Consider the following 13,158-nt stretch of genomic DNA (forward strand, 5'->3'; position numbering starts at 1 on the left):
ATTTTTTTGAGTACACACTTCTAAGTGTGAAAAATGACTGCTAAAACAGTAGGCATTCACTTGTGATCCTACCAGTTATGATTTAAAAAAAATAAAAATCATACAACAAAATCTCCAGCTTCCTGCAGCACTGGTGAGTATCAGAAAAAATTGGGAAGGAGGGGGATGCATCATAGAAGGAGGACGTTAAAATACTTGTTGTCATCTTTTATGTATACGGATTTCCTTTGCAAGATTTAACATCTTTCTTTTTATCTTTTGTTTGTTTTTGTTTATTGTTTTAAGTGGAAACAGTACTCAAGCAAATGCAAACTCGAGAATCTCTCTGCATTCTCAACTTGATGTAGGACATATTGACCTGCCAGATATTGAAAATGAAGACACTTTAGAATTACAGATGAAGCAGCTTAGCCTTCCTCAGTTCTGTGTTTCAGTCTTGGAAAATGCTATACCTCTTTTAAGAACAGGTGAGAAAATCCTGAATGAAATATTTCACTTTCTCTTTCCATTTTCTATACTTTCTCTTAGGAAGTTGGTATTATGAGGTGAGTACCTCAAATAAGGTGTAGATGATTACTGATGCACTGCAGCTAATTATAGCAGTTTTTTCCTGGAGATTTTGTTCAGATCATAAAGCTTCAATATTCTGTTTGATTTACAGACTTGCGGAAGTTTTAGGTGCTTTTTACTGATAACAGTGAGGAGTGGTAGGAATAAGTGTGCGTGTGTGAGGGGAAAAATGGTATGGTGAAATAAAACATCACTCAGGAAGAAGGAGAAAAAAAAAAAACATGCTTACCAAAATATGTGTCCCGATCTCTTTGAGCATGTATTTTTTCTCATGTTCAAGAATTAATAAATACAAATTTGGGAAAAAAATGTTTGTTTTTATTATGTATGAAGTAAGAAACACAAGTAAAGATAGTCTAATTAGAACTAATGATTTTTATTTCACTTTAAAAATTGTAAATTGCAAAACCTTTTGTTAGTGTTTTTTGCTCTTAGGTTGTCTAAAATTGCATTTAGTTGTAAAACAATTCAAAATAGATATTGGTAGAAGAGGTAAGGTTTTCAAATATAGGAGCTGGAAATATATATATTTCCAGCTATTTCCATATTGATTAGTGATCAGAATACTAATAGTTTTTTTTTTTTTTTTCTGGTAATACACCTGTCACAGTTTCCTGAGCTGGAATATCAGGATTTAACTATTTAACTTACAAAAAATCAAATAAAATACGTATGAATCTTATACTTACTTTTATTTAGTGTTTTTTGTTTTTTACTGTTTATAACTTTTTATGACTTCGTACTCTTTTACTTAATATATTTGATAGTAACATCAGCATTCATCTATGTCACTAGGAAAGTTATTCAATCCACTTTTTTGGTAATAAAACAAACTCATGTTAACAAGATCTTTGCTTTTTCCTTTTAGGATAGTGATATTATATTTAAATACTAACCCTTCAGAAGCACATTCTTGACTTCTGGTATCATCATTTCTTATGTAGAAAATCTTATTTTCCATCTTTTCCATTTCTGACATGTCACTTCAAATCTACAGAGTTAAAATATAGTGAATTTTTCCATCATTGAGGAGTGTTTGTTTAAAGTTTCTTTGCAGCTTATCATAGAACTAAAATTCATTTTCAGATGAATTTGGTCATTTCTCTTGCCCTCTTTTTTTTCTAAACTTCTACTTAGTCTAATAGATCATATTTCTTCCTTCTTCCACTGTGCTATAATGAGAAAGAGATAAGAAAACCAATATTTTTATCTAGTTCTCATTGATCCGAAACCCTGTGATGTGAGTGCACACTGTGACATTGTAAGACAGTCACTGTCTTACAGAGCTGTAACACACTGTTCCTCATATAATAATGTTTTCTGAATTGCTTTTTCAGTAAAATGAACAGGAACCTTTACTAGCATTATTATCACTTTAAAATAAATATCCTTTTTCTTCCAACTAGTTAAGTTACTAGGTACAGGAAAATCAATAACCCTACCGTAAAATTCACTTATTTGTATTTTACGATATAATGTATATTTTGGTTAAGCTCAATTCTGTTCCTTGTAGAGATGTTTGCTGGAATTTTTATTTTGTTGTGCTGACCCGGTTTGTGATGTAAAGTTATTTCAGAAATCAATAGTTGAGTTTTTTCTTTTTGGTTGTTTTTTGTTTGGTTTGGGTTTTGTGGTTATTTTTTAGTTACCATATTTGTCTGAAGTTCAGTGGTTTAAAGTCAGTGTTAATACAGAATGTCTTAATGACAGTTATTTAAATCTGAACATATCCTTCTTACTGTGCGTTTAGTAATAATGGACTCTTAACACATACTGATTCCCCCAGGTATCGAGAAATGAGTATCTTGCAAATGTACTCACGTAAGAGTATGGTGGAATGGTCTTGCAAGAAATGTTTAAAAAGTAAAACAAATAGATATTCTAACACCTTATTGCTTCCTTATTCAGCCAGGCTTGCAAGATCAAACTCTTTAATGTGGTTTTGGTCCGGCTCTGTAGGTGCAAATGTGCTCTTACAAGCCAAGTTTAGACACAAAACTGTGTTTCAGAATTGGGTTTGGAGAATAGTTCTGTTACTTAATTTCAAATTCCTTTTCTTTGCCAATATTATAGCAATTTAAAGGTTCTCATATTGCTTCCCAGTTTCACCTATATATAACATAAGGTGATGGAGATAGTTCTAAAATAGAACTAGATTCCTCTCCTTGACTAAAATCCCGTCCTGTGGATCCGCCACAATCATGTCAGCTGTCTTGTCATACTAACCTCATGCATAGGCAAAGATTGAGAGTTTAGTCTCTTCACATAAACTTGTTTGTTATTTGTCTGCCTGTAATTAAGATGAGTAGCAGCCATAGTGATGATCTGTATGAAGAATTGTAATACAGACAGTTCGAAACAACTGGACATGATAGTTGTGAGTATATGTCAATTCATACTGCTGGCCCACTTTGATATCTGAGTACCTGTTGCTTGATGCTCTTACTAGTGCTATCTGCAGTTCCTGTGGGCTTGCCTACATGTCATGCACTTGTATCTTTCATTGTGATAGTTTCTAAACAGGTTTGCTGAGAGAGTTAATAGTACTTGAGTTTACATTTCATTTCATATTTGTGATTTTTTTTTTTAGATCTGAAGGTAACAATTTGCTAAACTGGTCAGTTTGTGTAGCTGTAAGAAGTTATTTTAACTTTTTTGCTATCAAGTTAATTATATATTCTTTAGTGTAGTCTTCAATAGAAATACTAATATTTCTATATTAAAATACTAATACATGGAGAATGGAAGCTACGTTTGATGTGATTAGCTATTGTGTTATTTGCTTTTGAAATCGGATCCATAACTGTGTTGTATATGGATAAGGAGATTATACCAATATAGACAGGTTATCTCAGCAGTCTGCCTAGCGGGAAGGCCATAGTCAGTTGAATTAACTATTCAGTATCTTTGTATGTGTATGAATATATTTGTCTTATTCTTCCCTAGGTAGAGTTTCTTATATTATAGAGTAAGTGTTCCAAAAATATTAATCATGCTAAATGATTCTGGAAAAACGTAATACTGACATTGTCCTATTCATTGGTTCTGTCAACTCATTCTTATGACAGTCCTGAGTTTGTACTAGCCTATGAAGTAGGAACAGTGGAACAGTATTTTTGTTAATTAAGATATTTCTGTTACTGCTTATGAAGTATTTTCCTTATCATCAGGAGTCACTGCGGTCATTTCTGGTATGATGTGAACCAGTCAGTACTTGATTGGGAAAACTGCTTTATTTGCTATCAAGTTAATTATGTTCTTCACTGTAGTCTTCGAGGCTGCTCTCCAGCTACAGAATAAATTTTGTACGTGGAAGTTGTTTCCTGCATTATTGCAAGTGTAATGTTTAGCTTGTAACTTCAAAACTTTCTGAAACTATAACTCAAATTAAAAGCACCCTTATTTAATACTTGCATTATAATTGTAATATTTTATTATTCCTAATGATTTATTAAGTCACCTTTCAACTGCTTTAGACACAAGCAATTTGATTAAGAAATTGCAAAATAACGAAAAGAGGACAAAAGTACTTTTTGGAGTTATCAGGCATATACTTTTCAAATTAGTAATATTTGCTTAAAATAAATGGCACTTCTGTTAGATTGGAAAAAGCAAGCCTTCAGAAAGGCCCTGCGCTCTTCCTGCCATATGCTCGCTCAAAGCAGAACACTTCAGCTGCAAATTGCATGAGCTTTCATTTTCTCTACATTACTGGCGCACACCATTTTTCCCCCTCAAGTATACCAACAAGGCTTCTGCAGTGTGTAAAATCTACAAAAGGTAGATAAATTATTTTTTTGTTCTCTCTTCTTATACACACTGCAGCAAGCTGTGGAGCTTGCTTTTTAATTTTTAAAACAGATCTTGAGGGATGCTAAGTCTTTATCATAGTTTAAAAATGAATTGGAAAATTCCGTGGTATGTAGAATCCATGCTTTTAAATAGAAACATACCATCAAGAAGTAATTAAGCCAACAGTTTGTAATTAAGTAATTAAGCAACAAGTATTTGGGGGAAACTTTCACAGTATGGTTCTCTAGGATGCCAAACATCCTTGGCATCCTCTGCTATCTGAAGTTGAAAATACTTGGTCTAGCTCCAGATATTCTGCCTTGTTCTTTGTGAAGTGTGCTAGTCTTTCACTGCTTCTCCTCTAACATCTCATTATTTGTGGATCTTAGGGAGGGGTTGTATTTGTAGTAATTGTAGGCTGTAAATGTTTAAGCTTGGGTCGGGTTTCTTTGCAGTCCCATGTCCAAGCATAAAGCTGTACGAAGTATCAAAGTCACTAATAGACAGACCAGAGTAGCCATGTTATTAAGAGATTCGGAGTCAGAAGGAGTAACAAAATATTAGGCAAAGGGGAGAAAATGTTATAGAGAAAAGTACAAGCAGATAAAGTGGTTATTCATCTGCCTTTCAAAAGATCTCAAACAAAACAGTCTAGAAGGAAAGCCACTCTGCTATACTGAAAATGCAGATTATCAGGAATAGGCAATATATATTGAATATCTGTAACCCAGTTCTCTTGATGGATGTGGTGGTGGAAATAAGTGACTATTCTGAACTTTATCAAAATCCAGTAACTGGATTTACAGCTGTAGTAAGATTTATGTTGTATTGTAGGATTTGTAGGCAAATGTAGTGTGTTTTTCATGTATATGATTGCTTTAATGTCTTCTATCGTGGTTTTGCCTAGTTGTTGTCTTCCATGTTTTAGAGCTATTGCTGATTGAGGGTAGTTAGCATTAGTTTAATAGAGGTGTACAGGAAAATTGACACTTCAGAATTTCAGATTTAGAATAATCCCTTGTTCAACATGCTGTTGTCTCAATATCATATGTTATTTTGCTTATATTTTAATTTATCCTCTCATTTCTATTCCTAGGCAGCAGGAGAGTGACAATGGAAGTTCTTGAGTTGCTTGTTGAAAACATGTACCTTATTGGTGATGCTATTTCTGAGAATGTTTGGGAAGATGAAAGCCTTTTTGGATTGGAACTGGTAAGACTTCCTTAGGCTTCAGTAAGACATATTTAATAGTCTGCTTTTGTAAGCCTTTGACGTTTTCTGCCATGATTAATATACATATCTAATGTTCTGCTGAGCTATCGTTTTGAAAATCTTAAATAGTTTATTACTGGTTTTATCACTGGCACATTCTTCTTTTACCAGAAGATATTGAAGTTTCACCTCAACAAAATAAATCATGAGTTTTGTCTTGTAGTGAAAAGCTGTTAAGTAGCCTTTGAAACACATGTAAGAAAGGATCTAAGGGAAGAGTACTGACTACAAATATTGAAGAGCATTTTGATTTAAATGACAGCTTTCACTTTATTTACACTTTGTAAACTATCCATTTAAAAGTAGGGAGATAACTGTTTAGGTCCAAAACTGGAATTGTAAAGTACCTGGTGTCCACTTCGTACACAGGACTTACAGATCTCTGCACACATTTCAGCTAATCTAACTTTGTTGCTTTACTGGGAAAGAAAGGAGAAAGCTGTTTGCCCCAAGAGAGATTCAAAGCATTTTGGTGCTGACAGCCAAGCAATTTAAATTGCTCGAAAGACATACCTGAGCATAGTTGAGAATTATAGAGATGAAATACCAAATTAGTGATCAACAGGTGAAATAGCTATGGGTGACTTGCTCTTTTGAAGGTATTGGAAAGCTGAAACATTAGCCAGCAAGTCTTATTCATGTAGAAAGTATATCAGAGATGAAGAGACTGAAACTTGTCTAAAAACTTGAGTTGTCATCTTAAATGCTAGACTTTAGCTAGAGTTCGTGAAGATACCACTGAATATGAAACAATGGTATTGCAATAATTATTAAAATATTACTGGAGACTTACCTACTTGCTACTGTACGAATGATTATATGTTAGTTGTAGAATCTATCCAAGAATGAGAACTTTTTTCTTTGAATTAGTATATTGATCTGTCAAAAATCTGTTGTCATTGATCAACATCAAGTCAATAGTGAAGATTTCTTGCATCTATTTAATCTAAGAAGTTTTGCTTGGAAGAGTCTGTAAAAGAACTGTGGTGGTTTTACACTAATGGCTAGCTAAACTCCACTACACCACTCTCTCACTCCCCTTCCTCAGAAGAACAGAGACAGAAAATATGAGGAAAAAAGGCTCATGGGTTGAGATAAGGAGTGGTTTAATTAAAGGAAAGGCTACATGGAAGCAAAAGGAGAAAATTATTCTCTACTTCCTGTCAGCAAGTGATACTCAGCAAGATGTCTGTCACATCTAGGGAAGTAAGCCCTTAATATGCGTAGGGATTGCTCGGGAAGACAGATGCTTTCATAACGCATGTCCCCAGCACAGTGTGACAAGCTGTAACTTTCTGGCATTGCCAGGATCAGGGCATGCTTCTTTCAAACATTCTATCGTTTTTTTAGGGTTCCGCAGTTGTTCAGTAGTAAGGTTTAAAACCACTGGAGGAGACAACTGTGACAGGTACTTGCCCATATCTTCCCACACCACTACCACACTGCCCAGGTGGTATTCTGAATTGTTTAACCTTAGAAAAAAGCATCCTGAAGACTAGGATTTTGTTGGTTACCCAAGGACATTCAAAATACTCAAAAGCTATTGTAGCTAGCCCACAAGGAAAGGAGGAGGAGGTACCGTTCCTTATATCCTCCACCAAATAGCTCCCAGAGGAGAAAAGGGAGAAAGTGTAGTTGTTAATATTCTCCAAGAGATAGTTCCCAAAGTACACAGATGATTGCAGAGATAATCTAAGAAGCTTAATATAATCTTTGTCTAGTTGTTATATGACACGAATTCGTATATTCAATTGCATACAAATCTGTCAAAGTATAGTAGAAATGATGAGCATCATCTCACATACATTATATTGATTGCTGTTAGCTGCCTGGAAACAAACATTGTTCTACTAACAAGCAAAACTCTGCAAATAAGCTTGGTAATTGTATGCAGTTATACCTATTAAAAAAATAAATTTGATGTTATATGCTGGTATAAGTTGATACCAAAGTTCTTCCGTAGGTAGAGCTTTGAGATTTATTAGTAAAGTATTAGTTTAAACATAAACTTCACCTCAATGAGGTGTTGTATCTACATTTATGATGCAGAACTGAACTGTGCAGTGCCATTCAGAAAAGCTAAATTTGATAAAGCAATTGGATAAAAAAAAACACAGCTCTTTATCTTTCTTAGTGTTTGAGTAAGTAGAAGATAGGCAATTGTATGAAACAACTGTTAAGCTTACCTATATGTTACTTAATAGTATATAGAATAAAATATCTTTTACCAAAAATAATGTTTATAGAATTGTTAGGCTTCAGTGTTTAGAAAACATTCTTTCTCTTTGTTTTGTATTAGCTCTAAGGGGAGGAGGTCATGTGTCTCCCTTCCAGGAAGCTTGAAAGCATTTCTTGCTGTTGCTTGATGTTTCTTTGTTTATCCAGTTTTAAAACTTTGCATTTGAATATCTTTGTGAAAATTACTTATTTTGGAAATCCCAATCAAAAATACTTACATTTGCATATCTATGCATTTCATGCATGTTTTTATGCTTCCATCCTCCCAAATAAAGTTTTTATTTTATGGTTTTGTCATGTGTTCTTAGGTATGGTTTGATTCTGCCATGTCAAAAAGTTTTATTATTGTAGCCTCTCAGTTTTTTGGATCACAAGCTTTGAAAACAGTCCTCACTGTCTCAGGGAGGAATAACGTCTTTGATTCTACTGCTGACTTGAGATTCCATGGTCTTGCAGCAGAGACTCTACCTCTTGTGAATTGTAGCAGCACAGAGAGAAACTTATTTATTTGTACTCTATAAGAAGAGTACAAATCCTTTTCTTCTCACTGTGTAGTAAGTTTTGATGATAATTTCTTTAAAGACTTGATTTAGTCAATTGCTTTTTGTCATTTTCTTCAATTTTATCTAGAGTTAGTTGTATTAACTGTTTAACAGTGATGAATAGAATTAATAAGCCAAATCTCCCATTTGGTATTGCCTTCTTAATTGTTACTCTGAAAACTGGCATTCTAAAACTGGCATTCCAAGTACAAAACCTGTTTTTTTCAGGTTCTAGAAAAAAAATTTTTCCCTTCTTGTGTTAATGAGTTGAATCCCTTCAAATGGTAGTGATTTTATATAATTTGAGAAATGTGCTGATGTTTCCTTTGAGGATGAATGGGCATATAAAACGTTTGATTTCAAAGATTTTCTTTAATTTCTTTTTAATTTTTGGATTAGTTTCATTAGTGGGTTCAAACTAGGTCCTAATATTTCCATACTGAAAATGATCTTCAAAATATCTGTAATGCTAGAAGTTCCAAAATGGAGTGAGCAGGAATTAAGAAATGAAGAGCGAGGGGGGAAGAAATGGGGGAGAGAGTTATTAACGGGTAACAAAGTATTCAGAACTGCAAGTGAATGTTAAGTGAAGTCTAGAACTTAGACAAAGTTCTATATGGAAGCCAAATGAAATACTGTGTGTGTTGTACCATTTTTGCATTTGTAAATTAGTATGTACCTCTAGCATCTTCAAAATAATTATACTGTATAAATGCTGTAAAGATGTAATTATAACGTGTCAATTATTTCTAATGATTGTGTGCTTTATTTTTTTAATTTTATTTTTTTCAGAGAGACAAATTGCTTCTGGTCTTGGGTTTGCTTGGAGAAACTATATTATATCACAAAACCAATATAAGTGTAGAGCAGCCTGAGGTGATGATGGTACATCACAGAATGGCATTTACTAGCATTTCTCTTTTCACTATTAGATTGCTGCAAACACTTCTCCCCGTAGAAAAGGTAGGCCATCACTAATTTGAAAAGTGATTGTGTTTGGGTTTTGTATTTTAAGAGGGAATAAAGGGATGCTTTCCGCAGTGATTAATGCTGGGAGAACAGCCACTGGACAGAGAAATTCCTCTGACTTACATTGGCTGATATATGGTTGAGGAAGGGAACTTTGTCCTTTCTTCAGATATTGGTGCATTCTGCAGAATCTGCTGCAGAATACAAGTCCAAAAAACCCTTTTAATACAGCTTTTTAATGAGGCTTTCAAAATGTAATGTTTTTTTCTTCTTCCTGTAACTTTTTTTTTCCTGGTATTATTCATGGTTTGCAAAGCTATACTGCCCCCTGCTTGTTTATTGTTAATATGGTATGACTAGTACTGTGTAAAATCATCACTCTTAATTTGATGGAATGTAGTGAGCAAATATGTTTTACACTTTCTACCAATTAAGTGTTTTTAATGCTCTTTAAACAAGTTCTGTGTTATAGCTCTTGGGTTGTTTCTTCTGAATTTATTTCTGATGGGGGTCCCGTTCCCGTGTTTGGAAGTTTTTGTAGGACGCAAAGTAGTAAAAAAAAAAAAAAAAAAAAAAAAAAAATCCTCTTTAAAAGTCTATGTCTACGTTTTTTGTCAGTTTAAATTGCATTATAGTTCTTTTTTAGACATTGTTCAATTTGAATAGCAGATTAATTTTTCAGTTACTTTTTTTGCCATGAACATTAAATCTTTTACTAATGAAAGTTGTTTCTTGTCTCTGCAAACAAGTGCAGACATATTAATCTAATGATTTTTTTATAATTTTTATGCTTTCATGTACATAATATAAAATTTTAAATCTGCATATGGCAGGAGTTGAAAATAGTTACCACATTTGAGGTCAAAATTTAAGTTGAATGAACACTTGCAGTAAGGAAGACAAACAAAAATCAACCAAACAAAATGTAACAAGCAGAAATCACAGTTCTTAATATGTGATATTACTATGCACAATTGTACACAGCTTTTTGTTAGTAAGAGAGAAATAATTGTGGTCTGTGTATTCTCTGCCATCTACTGGTTGGACAGTAGATTGACCTGGCAAATCTATGAAGTTCTTAGTGCTGTGGCTGGATTGTACGCATCTCATATTTTGTGACTAGTTGCAGGTTTAATGTTAGGACTGGAATTTACTGCACTCCTACTTATTAATAAAAAATAAATTCTTCATGTAGAACTCATTTGATTTTTGTTTCTTCCTCTAAATTTTAAGCAGTAGCAGTAATGATTGTACTTATTGAAAGACTGCAAATGCTGTTGTTGGTTTTACTGTATTTTCAGGCTGTGTTATTCTGACAGTTGTTTTCTTTTCTGAAGGCGAGTAAAGTTTCACAAAAGAGTTTGCTGAATGCTTTATTTCTTCTCTCTCTGGATGTACCCTTTTCCTTGGAATATCCAAGCATTCATGAAGCCGTTGCAGCCTATCTGGAGCAGATGAGTTCCGAGAACTACAGTATTTATAAAAAAGCCTCAGAAGCTGCTTATTCCATTGAATGCACTTGTAGCTTTATGATTGAAGTTCATAAGAAGGTGTGGAATTTCATTATATAAAGCATTTTCTGTAGGCAAACTTATTTCCTATGCTTGTTTTTATTCCCCCTTGTAAAAACTGTATTCTGGCATTGTGAAAGAAAACTAACAGATGTATTTTATACTCATGAAGGGAAAAAACAAAGAAAAAAGTCAGATTATAAGTGGGTTTATAATCTAATTATAGGCAAAGTAGTAGGAAAAAAGCAAGTACTATATTTAAATATATAGTGTGTATATGTTGTTGCCTAGTATTTAAATATTTTGGATATTTTAATTCCAAACTACCCGGTAATAGTAGTTCTAATACACTACTACTTCTAGACTGTGTGAAATCTGGGTGGTTCACTTTCTTATGAAGACACCTGTTATATTATGTCTTATTAGTTAAAGAGATTCTAGCATGGTGCTGAAATATTCTCCATTATTCGAATGGACTAGTAGTTCCTGCTTGTGCAAAACGCTTGTTCCATTGTCACTAAAATATAAATGAATGAAATCAGCAATTGAAATGTCCTTCTATCTTAAATCTGAGCTGATTCATCCTTTACATAAACAGGTTCTGAACTTAATCAGTAATTTACTTAAAATATTATTCATAATGAAGGTTTAATCTCCTTCAATTTTAAGTGGCTCATGCTTAATGTATTTGTTAACCAAGAGTATGAAGACATAGGAAGATTTAAAAAACAAACAAAAAAACCCACAGATTTATTAATAGTGGGTTGTTAAAAGCTTAACAGTTAAATCTTTTATTATACTCTATTCTTGGGTACTTCAGAAAGTTTTTTGAGTAGCGTTAGTAGCATGTTAGTTCACACTGTGAAAAGTTAGATACTCTTTATTCCCAGTGAGTTTAGTTGATCTTTCTCTGGATTCAGCAGGTGAAGAGTTGTCAGCTCACAGGAGTGGGTACTAAAATGTATTTGTATGAAATCCAATTAGTTTGTTATTTGGGTTAACTATAAGCTTCTCTGTGAAAGGCTGAATGAAACTATGTGTAGTAGAAACAGTGAAGAATTCTGGAAGATTATACAGTAACATTTTATATTTTTATATTACAAAATTTGATAGTTTCTTTTTCTTCATTTTACTTTCCAGGGGGAGAAGAATTTTTCTGAATTATTAGAATTGGCAGATCAGGCCTTAAGTAGCCTACCCTACCATCAACACTTGCCCTTGCTTCAGGAATGCATTCACATATGCTCAAATCTGTAAGTGCCTTACTATATAAAACTTGAGAAAATATCAATTAAAAAAAAAAATTATAAGCTTTCTCAAGTAGAATCTCAACTTGGTTGTTGTTTGTTTGAATTTTTGTCCCTGTATTTGAACTTTTTTTTTCTTTTAACCATTGAAAGATCTCTGGTAAATAATTTGTACCATCCTGTGGTAGATTTTTTTTTTTTTTTTAAATTGAGTGTCAGGTGCTAAAAACCCATGCTTTATTCTTTTCTAAGTGTAAGCTTTTATGATTTTTTAATTTTTCAGACTTCTAATGTTATTTTCCAGTTAAAGAACTTAAGTTACTCTGTGGTGCCTGGAAACATTTTGTATCAAACACTTAAGTAGAAATACCAAATCTTAATTTTATACCATTTCAGAACTTGATTGCAGATATTTTTTTCAAAGGAAACTAGTTTTAAGAGCTTTCTAATATGAGTAGCTTTTAATTCTGAAATGTCAAAATACTTTTCAGTATTCTAATCCTTTTAGAATTATTGTTTGATTACAATTTCAGAAAACAGGAATTCACTTAAACTGATTATTGTCTTTTGACTAATGTCAGTTTTCTTTGTGACAACGAGATGGACTGCTATCTCTACAGGTAAAAACAAAGATAACAAAACAAATCTGAAAGCACTATTTTTTTTATAATTATATGCCATGTTCCAAAGACTCTACTGAAACTCAATAGAATATGATATTTTCAGATTAATATAAATGTTTATCAGGTTCCTAATTTTCATGAGAGAGTTTTGAAAAATGATGGTCTTTATTTTACATATAAGTACGGAAAGAAGGTATTTTTACAAACGTGAAGATTTGTTATGATTTTGCTAAAACATTATTATCTTGAACTTGTCAATCAAGTGATTTTTCTTTTCAGGAAGTATTTTTGAGGGGTTATCCTGAAACTTAACAAGAAAATGTTTTATAGGCATCTTTAGTTCCTGTAAAATAAACATATTCACTATATGAAAGTTAATCACAGTTAATTTTGT

At 32.9% G+C, this 13,158-nt stretch overlaps 1 protein-coding gene across 3 annotated transcripts in view; it reads left to right on the forward strand.

Moving 5' to 3' along the window:
• RTTN (rotatin) overlaps nt 1–13,158 on the forward strand; it is an 86,328-nt gene that overhangs the window by 11,092 nt on the left and 62,078 nt on the right. For all 3 annotated transcript variants that reach the window (XR_005817666.1, XM_040549749.1, XM_040549750.1), the window contains exons 9-13: nt 286–467; nt 5,459–5,574; nt 9,207–9,377; nt 10,721–10,933; nt 12,035–12,147. Coding sequence is in view for 2 of the 3 variants with exons in the window: in XM_040549749.1 (XP_040405683.1) it covers nt 286–467; nt 5,459–5,574; nt 9,207–9,377; nt 10,721–10,933; nt 12,035–12,147 (795 nt within the window). In the remaining variant the exon portion in view is untranslated. The remainder of the gene's footprint in view (nt 1–285; nt 468–5,458; nt 5,575–9,206; nt 9,378–10,720; nt 10,934–12,034; nt 12,148–13,158) is intronic.

The sequence above is a fragment of the Cygnus olor genome, chromosome 2, assembly GCF_009769625.2.
Source record: "Cygnus olor isolate bCygOlo1 chromosome 2, bCygOlo1.pri.v2, whole genome shotgun sequence".
Classification (NCBI taxonomy): domain Eukaryota; kingdom Metazoa; phylum Chordata; class Aves; order Anseriformes; family Anatidae; genus Cygnus; species Cygnus olor.